The 15,104-nt window shown below is 39.4% G+C and overlaps 1 protein-coding gene across 1 annotated transcript; it reads left to right on the forward strand.

Moving 5' to 3' along the window:
- Window positions 1-761: 761 nt before the first annotated feature.
- On the forward strand, window positions 762-13,769 carry SLC25A46 (solute carrier family 25 member 46). Its single transcript, XM_054178576.1, has 8 exons — window positions 762-1,148; window positions 2,912-2,954; window positions 5,225-5,282; window positions 5,780-5,857; window positions 7,252-7,352; window positions 9,543-9,599; window positions 10,062-10,119; window positions 13,038-13,769. The coding sequence occupies exons 1-8, from the start codon at window positions 896-898 to the stop codon at window positions 13,614-13,616; spliced, it is 1,227 nt and encodes a 408-aa protein (XP_054034551.1). The 5' UTR covers window positions 762-895; the 3' UTR covers window positions 13,617-13,769.
- The last annotated feature ends 1,335 nt before the right edge of the window (window positions 13,770-15,104 follow it).

The raw sequence follows: 15,104 nt of genomic DNA on the forward strand, positions 1-15,104 counted from the left end.
CCTCAACAGGCTTCTCAGAGCAGAAGGAGGTAAAAGAACATCAAACCCACAGGGAAGGTGTTCAGATAGCATGCGAGACTTGAACTGCTTCTGGATGGCAAAGGGGATAATCCCATGGTGCCACTCATGCCTATTTGTCCTCAGGCAAGAGGCTACACAGCAAACAGAACTTTTGGGGGAGGAAGATTAAGAGAAGAGGGGGAAGTAGAAAGGAAACGAATGGTAAGGTTGCACCAGGCAGACGCTGCTTCCTGACCCTTCCTGTCCTGTCTCCCCTGCGCTGGTTGCTGAGGCCTCCTAGCAACGTCAACACAATCAGCAGCCTGAGCTCCAAGTTGCACGATTCAGTTTGTACAGCAAGCCCCACGGCCCTTGCACTTTGGTCTCACAGATTTCGACCGGACTGAGAGTTTACCAGGGAAAACGGTTGGGACTGTGCCGGCAGAGGGCCTCTCTACATGGCAGGAGGGTACTGAGGCTCTTAAAGAGAGCTCTCCTCACAAAAGCTTAAGCCCGTAAAACACCACGCAATGCCTCTCGCCTCCGCTCCTCACGTCTCGGCTCTGTTCCGCTCTCCCGAGGCGTTCCTCCGCAACGGTAGGGTGCGCCCTTACCCACGCTCCGCCACCAGCCCTGAGCCGCATCTTTCCAGTCTGAACCCACCCCGAGCCGGGCAGGAGAAGGGATACTATTGGCCCAGATGAAGACCGTCCCCGCCTCCTTCTGGTCACATGACCCAGCTCTCGGCTTCAGGAGGGCGCGGCGCTGCGCTTCGCGGCCGGAAGTGGCCGTTGGAGCAGCTGGGTGAGGGCCTTACTGCGGCCGGTGCCGGCCTCTGCTCAGCCGCATCCGTCCCTCCATCCTTCTTTCGCCCGCCCCGTGCTTGCTTCCTGCCATGCACCCGCGGCGCCCCGAGGGTTTCGACGGCCTGGGCTACCGCGGGGGCGCCCGGGAGGAGCTAGGCCCAGGCACAAGGCCCTTCAGCAGCGTCTCGGATCTGGGCCACTGGGTGACCAGCCCGCCCGACATCCCCGGCAGCCGCAACCTGCACTGGGGGGAGAAGACGCCGCCGTGCGGGGCCGGGATCCCCCTGGGGGGCGCCAGCTTCAACGAGGAGCCCAGCCTCGGAGCGGGCGGCCCCGGCCCTGGTAAGGGAGGGCCCAGCCTGGCCTGGCGGGGCAGTCAGCTTCTCGCCGTTCCGCTTGTCGGTCGCTTCTCTTCGGCTCCCGCCGTCCCCGGGAGCCGCCTCAGCAGCCTGTTAACCCGTGACCTGCTGCGGCAAGCAAGGGCGAGCGGGCGGCGGCCATGGGCTGTGCTGCGGCCTGGCCGTGCCCGTTCGAGCGCCTCCCACGTTTGCTGGCTCTCACCGCTGCGTTGGGCCGGGAGACGCGTTGCAGGCACGGGCTGGCGATGCTGAAACCCCAGGGAAAAAAGGCCTTTAGAAGAAAGAGAACGTGCTCCATCGCCTGTTTCACTCCAGCACCCGCTTCGCATCACGTAGTTACGTGATTGAGAGTGCCCGAAGGCACTTGCAACTTCTTCAAAAGCGTGTGGTCAGCTCCCCATTGTCTGTGTAAATGATACCCTGCAGGAATGTGCCTATCTTCTGTAAGGCCCGGACGTACTGATAAGTTTTGACAGTATACTCTATTATTTAGTGGTCATATTTCAATCTTTGTGTCGTCTGTCTGCTTGTTATGTTTCAAAAGTGCAAGGATTACAGCATGAGCTCCTGAAATAGAGCCCTCAGCCCTGCATGAATGTGAAGGAATCGTGGGATCGGTTGAACCATATTAAACTCTTTTCCAGTAATTGTGAAACTGAGCAATACCCCTCAGAAGTACAGTTTATGTACCCCTTAGTATCAGAGTGTTATGAAAGACTAATTTATTTAAAATTGAATGGGTATGAATGGGTGAGTCCTCTCTTTTCCTAACCAGTAGTTCAGGGCTTAAAACTAGTACAACCCCTAGTTGGATTTTATCCCTGCAAGCACTACTGAGGTCACTACTTAAATGTAGATACTTGGAGTCTAACTTTTTTCATCCCACTTTGATATGGGTGGGATGTTGTTGATGCATTCTGGAGGACTGATGAGTTAGTATATCACTGCATCCAGCTTCTGCAATTGTAAAGATTCTTGCCATTCCTTTTAGGAGGGCTGCCATGTCTGTGTGTAGCTCCACTGAAGTTGCTGGTATTATCCATGATTCCAGGTTGCTTGCACCCTCTAGTTTATAGGGCCGAACACTAATTTTTAGTTGTCTTTACTGTTCTGATACACTTCTTAAATCTGATAATTCCAATTTATCAGAATAATAATGTGCAACTGATAAATTTCTGTCTGGTAGCAGACAACAGACAAACCCATTACACTTCTAATTTTAATATCTCTCTAGTAACAGCATTTTTGCAGAAAAGTGAGGAGAAGCAACCAACTTGAAAATGTGCATTGTTTGTTATATTGTTGACGGTGTTTTATGCCACTTTTGTTCCAAAAGTTTCTTTTTACTGTTTCTGTTTTTAAAATTAATTTTAGTTCAGATATCCATGTTTCAGAATTACTGTAAACTGTCATGCATGCTACCTTTTTTCAGTAGTTGGCTTGATCTAGATTTTTTAGGTATTAAAATACTGTAGTTTACGGCTCATGTTCTCTTCCCCTCCCCCCCCATCTAGCTGTTTAAAGACAAAAATATTTTGTTTGTAAAAGTATGTACAAACATAGATGCAGTCCAAAGTGGAAATATTCATGAGGGTTTTTTAAAATATCTTTTCTTGCTGATTTACCATAAATGTTTAGTACTTGTTTTCTCAAGTAAGTACAGTATATAATGTTTTTCAGATTGCATGGCATTTTCTCCCACTGTGCTTTTATCACTGCTGTAAAATCTATTTTCTTTTTTTTCAGAGCAGTTGAACAGATTTGCAGGTTTTGGCATTGGCCTTGCAAGGTAAGAATTGTGTAGTGATTATGGAGCAGTAAGCTATAGCTGTCTTATGATTCCAAATGTACACTTAAGCCTACTGCCATGCAGACACACCACTTAACATGGTTGAAAGTAGAAGCCTAGTACCTGAAGTCCATGTAGGTTTGAGTTCTCTGAAAAACAGCAGTGAATACAGAAAACAGTTTTTTGTACTGTGTGCACTGTATGTGTACCCTATCAGAACAATCTGAAAATAACACCAGAAAACTGTTCACACATTTGCCACTTTTATTGGTATTTTTAGGCAATTAAATGGTTTCTAATAAGCTAAAAATGTGTTCAAATGTATTATCAAAGTATCCTGAAATAGCAGCATTAATCTAGACAAGTGCTCTGATAACCATTTTATTCTTTATTGTGTTGATACTGATTATTGATAGTATTTTTGAGAAAATGGTGGACTTTGACAATTTAAGTTTGAAAAATTGGGATAAGCATGTTAAGCGTAAGTCATGATAAGTTTAGGATTTTTGTAGGATGCCTGCTCAATCACACATGTGAAGAAGTTTCTGTTGGTTGGCTTACTGATGCAACTTTTGAAAGTGTTGGGGATGGAACTTGTGAAAGGGTGGCCTTGAAAAAGGACTATAAAAAGTTCTGCTCCTTGTTGACCTGAATGTGAGGCTGCTCAGAGAAAAGCACTTTTCAGAGCATATGTCAATTTACCCAGTTAGACCAACATGAGAAGCTCTATCAGTTGAGGTTCCTATATTGTACTTTTTCTTAAAGAGGAGGACCTTTTACTTAAGCACCAACCATCCAGCTCCATACCCCGTTATCTCTTTGTCCATCAGAACCTCTTTTAACCAGTTAGACTCACTAAAACAGAAGATGAAGGCAATGGAAGTGGTGGATTATTTTTTTCTGTTTAAGTTAGGTTGATTACTTGAGAGCTGACTAGCTGTGGAAGCCAGTAGACACCATCTCACTGGACCAGAGAGGATAGAGATAAAGGATGACTGTGGCAAGTAGTGAGTTGTATAAATTAAGTCATCCCTTGTCATGAAACTGTCACTCTTCTTCTACTGATTTCTATGCAGTGGCTTGAGTTCTCATTCAAACCCCTTGATGAGCCTGTTTGCTTTACTAAAGCAGAGTTGATGGAGGGGAGAGGGAAGAACTAGTCCCTTCAAACACATAAAGAGTTGGTTTAGTTTTTCCAACCTCATCATGCTGAATGAGCTCAGGAGAGTACCAGCAGTGGAGTGGAGCCATAGAGCAGGAATGTATTGATCTTCACAATCAAAACAAAGAGATCAAAGAGATAATCAAACATAACCAAAGATTTCCATGTCCTGAGCATCATGGCCATTAGGACTTTACTGAGCATGTGGGTTTGGGAAAGAGACCTAGTCAACATTGTGTTATTGTGGAGAGCAATTCTCCCTGGCTTTGTTTTTTCAGTTATACCAGATCAGCTACTAGATGAGATCAGTTACTAGGTTGAATTCAGAAAAACACTTAATAGAAAGGTTATTTTTTGTGAAGTTAGTTGAGTCAACTAACTTAATGGAAGTTGGAGTACAGGGGAAGTTTCACCTGTTTTGGTAGTAGCAAACTACTGATTAGCTTAATAGTTAAGAAACCGCAAGCTTGGTTCTTTCCTGTGCCAGTTAGTACTTCTTTATCCAGAGTAAAATTCCCATAAGAGACCTACCCTAGACAATTTTGTAGGTTGGTGGTCAGAGCTGTTACTTGGGATGTTTAGATGAAGCCTGGAGGTTTTGCTTTTCTAATCCTTGTCCCACGTTTGAGTTACATACAGGTAAGTACTGTGATCACTCAGGCACCTTGAAATTAAATGTAAAGTTCTTCTGTGTTTTTCCATAGTTTGACCAAACTACCATTTCTAGGGGTGGAAGAAGAGTTGGTTTGGGGCAGTAGCATTTTCTAGCCCTGCTAAGGAGAATCTTGATTACTAAAGTGGAACATGGAATTAGCGTAAAGGTGGAAACTTATCCTTTCGTAATTCTGGCTCTAGCCTGGTTTATTCCCTCGTAATTTGCAGAGGAAAAGTTAAGGAAATTTAGTATATTGTTTTGCCTATAGAAATACATATATATTGTAAATACAAATGTATACAAATGTATGTGTCAGGTTTTTTGATACTTGTTGCTTTATGGTATTGGAAGCCACCCAGAATTCTTCATTTATTCACTAGATCCAAGTAGTGATTTTTATTAGAGAAAAATAACAAGCTTTTTCTAATAAATAAATACACTTTTCTTTTAAAGCCTGTTTACAGAAAATGTACTCGCACATCCTTGCATTGTTCTACGTCGTCAGTGTCAGGTATGTCTTCTATTTTTCAGTCAGAGCTGCTGCATAATATGATTTCTGTGTTTGCATATTATGTAGCATATAATGATGCTGATTTGTAATTCACGGGGAGATGCTGCTACACTGACATACTGCATTTGTAGCATACATGTTTTATGTTCCAAAATACAAGTTACTTTGAACTTCTTCATTTTTATGTGGACAGTGGAAAATTATTTGTATCATGTGTTTCCAAGTCTGTATTGCAACTTTCAGATCCCCATTCACAAGCAGAATGATTTGTTTTCAGTACTTTTCTGATTTATGCTGGCCTTATGGTTTTCATTTTCAGCATGTAAAAATTTAAATGTTCTGAATCTTCTGTACATTTCAGTGGTAATTGATTTGTATTTTAATCACTAGCTGACCTTTAGAGAGATACTGTCCTAATTTTGGAAATAGTTTTTCCTTTAGAGCTGTAACATCTGCAAGTGTGTTTATTAAGCTACCATTGTTTGTATTTTTAACAGGTGAACTATCATGCTCGGAATTACCATCTCACTCCATTTACTATTGTCAATATTATGTACAGTATCAATAAGACACAGGTCAGTACTTGATATAAGGCTGTATCTAAGCAGTGAATGTTACTCCAGCATGTATGCACATTAACATCTTTAATTCTTTATGTGGCTTAGAGTGGTTAAAAACATGGATATTATTAAGAGTTTGATACTTTTACGGTGGCACAAGTGTTTCAAGAAGATCAATGTACACTTTTTTTAAAGTAGTATTTAGTAGGGAAGATTTGTGGGAGTGTCAACCTGCTGGAGGTGAGGAAGGCTCTGCAGAGGCATCTGGACAGGCTGGATTGATAAGCCAAGGCTGACTGTATGACCTTCAACAAAGCAAAGTGCCAGGTCCTGCACTTGAGTCACAGAAAACCCATACAATGCTTCAGGCTTGGAGAAGACTGGCTTGAATGTAACTTGGCAGAGAGAGATACTGATCAATAGCCAGCTGAATGTGAGGCCATAGTGTGCTCGGGTGGCCATCAAGACCAGCAGCATCCTGGCCTGCATCAGAAGTTGTGTAGCCAGGAGAAAGGAAGTGATTGTGTCTCTCTCCTTGCTGCTGGTGAGGCCACACCTTGAGTACTGTGTTCAGTTTTGGGTCCCTCGCTACAAGAAGGACATTTAGGTGCTGGAGCATGTCTAGAGAAGGGCAACAAGGCTAGTGAGGGGTCTTAAACTCAAGTCCTATGAGGAGTGGCTGAGGGAGCTATGGCTGAGCCTGGAGAAGAGGAGGGTGAAAGGAGGCCTCATTGCTCTCCACAGCTACCCAAAAGGAGGTTGTAATGAGATGGGGGCTGGCCTCTTCTCCCAGGTAATAAGTGGTAAGAGGAAATGGCTTCCAAGTTGCACCAGGGTGGGGTTAGGTTGGATATGGGGAAAAATTTCTTCACTGACAGTGTCATCAGGCACTGGAACAGGCTGCCCAGAGAAGTAGTGGAGTCACCATCACTAAGGGCATTTAGAAGATGCTTGGATGAGGAGCTCAGAGGCAGGGTCTAACAGTTATATACAGGGGGATGTTAGGTAGTAGCAGGACTCCATGATCTTTTCAAACCAGGCAAGTCTGTGTTAGAAAACAAAAGGTCCTTGAAGCTAATTTCTTTCAAATTTTCTGGATTTCTTAGGGATGTGCTTTGAACATCTCAAGCTCATTTTGTCCATAGAAAATGATGCTAGGTTTATAGTACAGCGAGTATAGTACAGCATGGGGTACTCCTCCAAATTGTTGACAATTATTTGAAATTATGGTAAACTAAAAATTTCCTCAGCTTTGAAATTAGTTGTCCCCTGGTCATAGTGAAGTTTAATGGTAGAGTTATAGCCCTGTGCAGTCTGAAGTTGCTAAAATACTGTCATAGTATGTAAGATTAAAAGATTTGACTTTTACATTGCACTAAACAAAAGATATTGTATATTTCAAAACACAGGGTCCAAGAGCGCTCTGGAAAGGAATGGGCAGCACTTTCATTGTTCAGGGCATAACCCTGGGAACAGAAGGCATCATCAGTGAATTTACACCTTTACCACGGTATTGCATGGTTGTTTTTATTGCTTCTAACAAATTGATATCAGTTGTTGACATGCTCAAAAGTATTAAAAATTCCAAACAAGGCTGTTTGAGATTTGGTTAAAACAGCCAAGACACTCAATCTGTGTTTTCAGCACAATGGGATTGTCATGAAGAAGACAGCCTTGTAGTTAGTAAAGAGTGAGATGCTAGTTCCAGAAGCTTTCTATGTTTAGTATGTCTTACTCATCTGAGTATAGAAGTAGTGAAGCAAATTGCTCTTCAATATAATTCCACTGTTAATAGGAAACAATCCAAAGTTTCTTTTTGTATTTTGGGTTGTGTTGTGTGATACTAACAAATGCCAGGTATGAAGTGAAAAGTCCTAGTTTCATTAATCTAAATGCAGAAAACTTACACAGCTAATGAGCTAGCGCTGATACCATGCTGAACATCTTCACTGTCTTTGGTAGATAAGAGAACAGAATGGCCTACATTAATAAATAAGAAGATTAAGTAAATAAGAGTCTGTGGCTGTCAGCTTGCGTTCTGTCCTCCTTTACCATCAACTCTGTGTACATTGTTCAATATTCTCATACCACATGAGATGTGATACAGTGTTTGTATTTTCGTGGTTCTGAATTTTGTCAAAAATAAACAAGCATTTTCTTCTCACGGAGCAGTTGTTCGCTAGTTGGAAGAGTCAGTCGGTGCTGCTGCCAGAAAAGGCAATCCTTTCTGGTAGCACTTCCTCAGGAAACTTCATCCAACACAGTATATGAACAGTTATGAAATTAATGGGGTTGTCTTGTGCATGCAGCACTCCATGCAGTTCTACTGGATGTTCTCCCCAGCTTTTTAATGGTAGCATGCATGTTTGTGCTGTCACAGGTAGGTGGAGGTTATTGCTTATAGCAGCAACATTATAAACGTTATTGAGCTGCATTGTCAAGCCCTGAAGGACAGAAGGAGATGAGATGTTAATTTCAATTCTTTATCATAGTATCCTAAAAGAATCCTTATGTTTTAAGAGAGGAGACCAGAAATGAGTATTAACATTTTTGTGGCAAGATTATTGTGGTTCCATACTAGATAAATTTACTCTGTAATTGTTTTTCCACTGTTGGAACCTAGTGGATTGGCTTTCACACATGAATTTGGCTGGTCTCATTTTCTGTATAAATGTTATGCCTTGGCAGATATGATCCAAATGTCCAAAATACATAAAGATAAGTGGTCTTCCTTTCTTCTTTAGTGACTGACCTATGTATTTAAGAAAGTGCTAGCTCACTATACATAGTCCTTCAGAAAGAGCAGAGTTTCCTTTCTCAGATTATTTTTGGAACTACAGACAGTGAGTGAGTGCCATTCCTGGAGAGGAATTAAAGTTGAACACTTTATAACTTACTAAAAATTCATAGCCTAATGTGTCCAGTGTTTCAGACGGAAAATCTTTACCTCCTTGCTCATGTGGTAAATCCATTTGGTATTTAAATGTTCTCCCGAGTGAGGTGATACTAAATTTTCTGTTAAGTGGAGTGTAGTTCATGTTTACTCTTGACATTTTGAAGTGTGTAACTAGAAAATGCTACTTTAAGGGGCTTTTTCAAAAGTCATTTCTGTGTTAAACACATGGGGTTTTTAGTATTCTACCAGGATATGTTGACGACTTGTCGTAAGTAAGACTTGACATAAGACTGTAGGGAATTACTATGGAGTGTCTAGTCTGACCTTTTGTACTTGATTGGGTCTTGTCTCTGTCAAAATGTCATTTACATTTTCAGGAAAGAAATGGCATCTTGGTAAACATAACATCAAGGAACAGAAGAAGCAAAACCCAAACAAAAGATAGTAACAAATGTGTATAGATAAAGGAAAACTATGGAGATGTAAAAATAATCCACTATTCTTTGAAAATGGCTTTAAGAGTATTTAATGATGCAAAAGAAATGCAAAATACTAAATCCAGTAGCTGTGAGAGTTACAGAAACCTTATTAATAATTGAAAGGTTTTTTTGACAGAATATCTTACAAGCTCAAACAGGTTGTGAAAGTTAAGAATGTTTTGTTAAATGTGTCACTGATCTGCCTTTTCGCTATGGGAAATCCTCAGCTAAAACCAATCAGTATGAAAACTGACTGTTCATACGTGTGAAAGAAATACTTGAGAGGAACATGTTCTCCACTAAGGTGCAAATACTTTCTTTCTAGGGAACTTTCTCATAAATGGAACCTCAAGCAGATAGGTGGACACCTTCTACTCAAGGGGTAAATATAGCATTTGTTTTTACCTTATGTCTTACTATCTAAATGTATATATTTGGTAGTTTTATTTTGTTTCATCTGAAGCTGTGGTTACTTGACAGGATGCTAATAGTAATTATGAAATTTTTATTTTTTGAACAATCTTGACTGTGTACACAACTTTCACAATTTTATCTTCTCTTATTGTATTCCTATGTCTATATGTATCTAACTAATTTAAAGATTATATTCTTGTTAAATTATAGTATCTGAAGAGACCTGAATCAATCTGCTTACAAGGAAATAGAATTGAGCTTCAGACTGAAGATTAGCTGAACTTGTTGGTGTGCATTTTAATAACTGAATTGTCATTTGTTAATTTTCTGCCAGGCATGACTTGCTAGATAACTTTGTCAACTTTCAGGTGCATATTTAGCTAAAACAGTGCTGATATGACCTTAATTCTTACTTTGTTAATCTTTACAGTTTAACACATGTGATAGCAATGCCTTTTTATTCTGCAAGCCTGATTGAAACTGTACAGGTAACTTACATACATTTACAACATTTACCCTTACTCATTTTATAGATTTGATTATATAGAGGAGTGATATATTCAAGTTTTTGTTGCAGGGGTTGCCTTTATTTTGCTTGAGGCTGTGTGATGTAGTAACAGATAAAAAGTATTTACTATGATGGCAATATTTTACTGTTCAGTAGAAGTCTAGAATTAGAAAAGACATTTAATATAGGTAGTTGGAATATATTGTCTATGAAATATGAATGTTACATCTATGTGATCTAAAAGATGAACCATAAGGAAGTTTATCTCATTTAAAATTTTAGAGGCTTGCTACGAAAGTTGTTGTAGTTCCCTGTAACAACTATAAAGGTTTTCCAGTAATTCGGCTTTGTTTTGATAAAACACTGACCTCTACTACTTTCAGGCAGTCAACATTTTGCTGCTAAATATGATCTAGTTCTTCCTTAGCCATGAAAATAATCTGGGCCTGTCATTTAGGATACAGCTTAACTTATCTTTAGCTGTAGAGTAACCCAGAGCACTGTTGCAGATTGTTTTTCAGTGAGTCATTGCATCTCTTTCTGGAGAAAGAGACATGTTTTAGTCATGCAGAAGTGGTCTAGGGCAATACCTCCAGCTATTTCTGTATAATGAGTTGCTCTTAATTACATCATGGAATCTTTTTGCAGATAATGGAACTCATTCTAAGGAGAGCTCTTACATTAAGAGTAGTGCACAGTAGTCACTTATGTCATTTAATCATCAAAATAATAATTTTCTTTCATAATGTAGAAAAATTTTAAGTACTCTGAGGACTGATTCGGATCCAGCTGTGTAAACTCCCAGTTCAACTGCTGGTGTGTGCCTACAAAATGGTGCTTTTTCTGAAGAGAAGCAGCAAACAAAGCTGACTTGTACAGTTTCTTCTTTTCAACTTGTACTTCAGAGGCAGGTACTCTTAAGAGGGAGGATTCTGCTCTGTGCAGAGGATTGAAGCTTAAAGGAGCCAGAAAGTACTAGGAGTGTCGAAAATGGCCATGTTACAACCTAACAGGACAGGTGAAATCAAACATCTCTGCATAAGGGTTAGACTCCCAGCAATATACTCAAGTTATCTGAAGTTATTCTCCAGGGTCTCCAAGAGGAAACCCTCTTCCTCTCATGTTGAATTATTTTGAAAATCATGTTCCTTAAATCCACTGGAGTGGATCTCTGAATTTGTGGAAGCCTTGGAAAGACTTGGCTGGTCTCACACTGGGAAACTGGCTTAAGAAACTATTAATGTCCTGGGGAATGACTATACCCTGGGCATGCTGTAATCCTGGAACTAGAAACAGTGGTAGAATACTGTTCATCTTTCTTGAGTTCATAGCAGGCCACAAAATGAAATGCTTTTCTGAGGTATCTTCTTGCTTCTGTTTTTGTCTGAAAGGACATTACCTGTGTTGTGGGACATGGAAACATATTTGCTGATAAATTGTAAAAGCGAATGTGATTTAGAAATTTATTTACAAATAAACTGTATTTGCTAGAAACAGCTTAGAGGGAAAACAATTGAAAAGATGTACCAACATCTCCCCTAGACATTTAGACAGGTTATAATCTCTGTAAAGCACTGGAATCTGAGGGGGTTTAAACTTAGGCTCATCTGTGTTCAAATATTTTACTACTGTACGAAATGTATTCTCCAGTTCGTTTCTTATTAGAAATACAACAGAGGTAGTTATAGTATTTGTGAAGATATTATTTATGATGTATTAATCACTGCAGAGAGGCAACTTGGCTTATCAGGTTTACATTGTATTCCTGTGCTGCACAGTACAATGACCAATAGCAAACTATATAAGAGATTGTGAGATGTGTTACTAACAGTTTTATATTAACATTATCTAAATTCTGATAATACCATTCAGCAATATTAGTTTGGCACCCAGATAAATGTATTTTATCAAAATAACTGTAAATGGTAAAAATTTGTAGCTATGACATTACTAGTTTTGTCTTTAACATTTCAAACCATGTGGTGGAGTATTTGACAGAAGCAAGTTTTGAAGTGCAATGACTGTAATGAAATGGAGAAGCAGAGGATTTGGTAGGGTGATTAATTTCTGGAATGTTATATTCTTGAGTATTTGAATTAGTTCTTCTGTACAGACTGACCATGAAGGCTTTGGAGGCTGTGAGTCCTTCCCCTGTGTACTGAGGAATATTCTGGTGGTTTAACCTGACATGAGGTCAGGACACAGCCTGCATGGACTCAGACTTGGAGCATTGAGAAGTGTTCCCAAATCATGAATTTTTGATGCAGAGATGATAAAACTCTAAGCTTATATAAGCATTAGATGGGGCAGTAATGCCTTTAGCTTAATCCTTCAGTCATAGGTGGAGTAGAATGGATTAAGTAATTAGGAAGTGAATTGTTTTCAGTACATGAACAAAATAATTATCTTATTTCTAAGAGGCAGCATGTATAAAGGGTGCTACTTAAGGTGCAGAACAGAATGGAAATGTTCAGAGCTGAACCTATTGAATTCATAAAAATGATCTTTTGACTCAGTTTTAATTGTAGAAGTCTTTATTATACACATTCAAGAGTAAACATTAGAGTCATAGTCCTTAAAAAGATTTTTTTTCTAAATACTAGTCGATACTTTTATTTAATACTTCTTAGCTTCTTACTTCAGAAGCTGGCATTTTCAATATGTGACTGTTTTGCAGACTGATACTTTCAGAAGTGGTCTGAAAGTTGAATTTCTTTGGTAGCAATACAAATAACTGGAATGTGCCTAAAATATACATTAAATAAAGGTCGCTCAAGACCTTGTATCAATATACATGTGAAGATACAGTAGCATGCAAAAGTTCACTGTGTCAGAGTGTCTGTCAGCATGGCTTTAAAAGGTGCGGCACAAATTGTAACTATTCCTTTGGGCTTGTAGAGTGAAATAATTCGAGATAATCCTGGTATCCTGGACTGCGTGAAAGAAGGAATTGGCAGAGTTGTGGGTATGGGAGTACCACACAGCAAGCGTCTCCTTCCTCTTATGGTCTTGACTTTCCCAACTGCTCTCCATGGAGTTCTTCACTATGTCATCAGTTCCATCATCCAGAAGCTTGTTTTGTTTGTTCTGAAAAGGGGTAGTTCCCACAACCTTCCTACTGAGAGCTCCACTTCTGTGCAAAGCATGCTGGATGCATATTTTCCGGAACTTCTTGCTAGTTTTGCTGCTAGCCTTTGTGCTGATGTCATGCTTTACCCACTAGAGACGGTTTTACATCGCCTTCATATTCAAGGTACACGCACAATAATTGACAATACAGACCTGGGCTATGAAGTGCTTCCGATCAATACGCAGTATGAGGGAATGAGAGACTGTGTAAATACTATAAAAAGAGAAGAAGGAATGCTAGGCTTTTATAAAGGGTTTGGAGCTGTTGTAGTACAGTATACTTTACATGTGGCAGTTTTACAGCTTACCAAAATCATTTACTCAACACTGCTTCAAAATGTTTCTTAATCTATTCAGTTGTGGATTTAGCATGATGGACATGATAGACTTAGGTAATTGTTTAAAATGGCTTACAAAATTAAGTCAGAAGAATCCCTTCTGGATTCTTGTTTGTGCTATAAAGAACTCGTTTTAAAATTGGGGATATAGATTCCAAAGTGTAATTAATATACTGTTTAAAGCTATAGACACAAATATAACATGTAGTTATACAGAAGGGGATGTTTTCAACTCCTCTCAACTGGAGTTGATAGTAAAATAGAAACTGTGAAGGTAACTTAAGCGGACATAAATGTCACAGTTTACAGGTACATGGAAGACTTATTTTGCTGCAGAGTGACAGAAGATGACAGAAATCTTGCTTTGTTGGTTTGGAAAGTTGCACAGAATGTGTATTTGGCTCTCTTGCAGCTTGCAAGGCTTACAGTAACTGAAGTGTGAGAATAAAACAAATTAGAAACTGATGTATGCATGTGTATGTGCCATCTTTAGTCTACTCTCCACACAACTTCAGGGTTTTACTCTCCTGCTTTGTATATGAGTGGAAGAATTTTACAAATGTCATCAATCTTCAAAGTATATAAATAGTCTAAGTTATTAATTGGCTATTGCCAGAGTTTCTCTTTTGTTAGATCAGCGGGATACGTACACAAGTATCTACTTACTATTTATTGCTGATGTCCATTTAAAATCTCTGATGGATTAGGTATTTTGTGGAGCAGAATAAGGTCTGTTTATGTGCAAGTGAACTACTGAAATGTACCAATTTTGTGCTTTTCCCCTGACAAGACTTTCAGTCTGAAAATTAATTCTGATCATTCTAAATAACTTAGTCCTTGGTTTCATCTATAAATACCATGAATGTTGTGGAAGATTTTTATAAATATATGGAGAGGTATTTTAAAAATCATATGAGAGGCTTCTGCCTTTTTCACACTTTGTGGCTAGTCTTAGTAAATACTGTAAATTGGTGTGCATTTTCATCATTAATGATTATGTAGTGGTTGTCACTCACGGAAATTAGTCCTGGCAAAATAATAAAAAAGTTGTTATTCCTAAGTGCTGGCTTTAAATCATTTGCAGGTCTACTTTGCTGTTATTGATCTAACTTTGTGTTTTAAGTGTTGCAATGAAAAGTATAGTGGTTTTGGTAGTTGTTACTATTTTGAAATAATATTAATTTCTAATTTAGTGTATAGAATGGAACCAATGAAATAAAATGAGAGATCACTCTAAAGATTTTGAAGTAATTCACTGAAGAGACTATGAAGAAACCCTGATTCGTGTGTTTGTTTTATTGTATAGACTTCTGAATGTTTTTTTTCCAAGTTCCTCAGCATTCCTAAACGCAGGAATGTTGAACTAAACTGCATGCAAGAACTTGGGTAAAATACTCAATTCTTAGTTTATAAAGTTTTTTGGGGTTGGTTTGTTTGTTTGTTTTGTTTTTGTTGTTAGATTGGCTAGTGCAAATACCTGCTTAAAGGAATTACAGCA

Source organism: Dryobates pubescens, chromosome Z, assembly GCF_014839835.1.
Source record: "Dryobates pubescens isolate bDryPub1 chromosome Z, bDryPub1.pri, whole genome shotgun sequence".
Classification (NCBI taxonomy): Eukaryota; Metazoa; Chordata; class Aves; order Piciformes; family Picidae; genus Dryobates; species Dryobates pubescens.

Excerpts from the sequence above, each read along its gene's own strand:
- SLC25A46 (XM_054178576.1), top strand. The coding sequence starts at position 896 with ATGCACCCGCGGCGCCCCGAGGGTTTCGACGGCCTGGGCTACCGCGGG. Across the intron at positions 5,858-7,251 it reads ACAGTATCAATAAGACACAG|GGTCCAAGAGCGCTCTGGAA; the intron begins GTCAGTACTTGA and ends TTCAAAACACAG. Across the intron at positions 9,600-10,061 it reads GGACACCTTCTACTCAAGGG|TTTAACACATGTGATAGCAA; the intron begins GTAAATATAGCA and ends TAATCTTTACAG.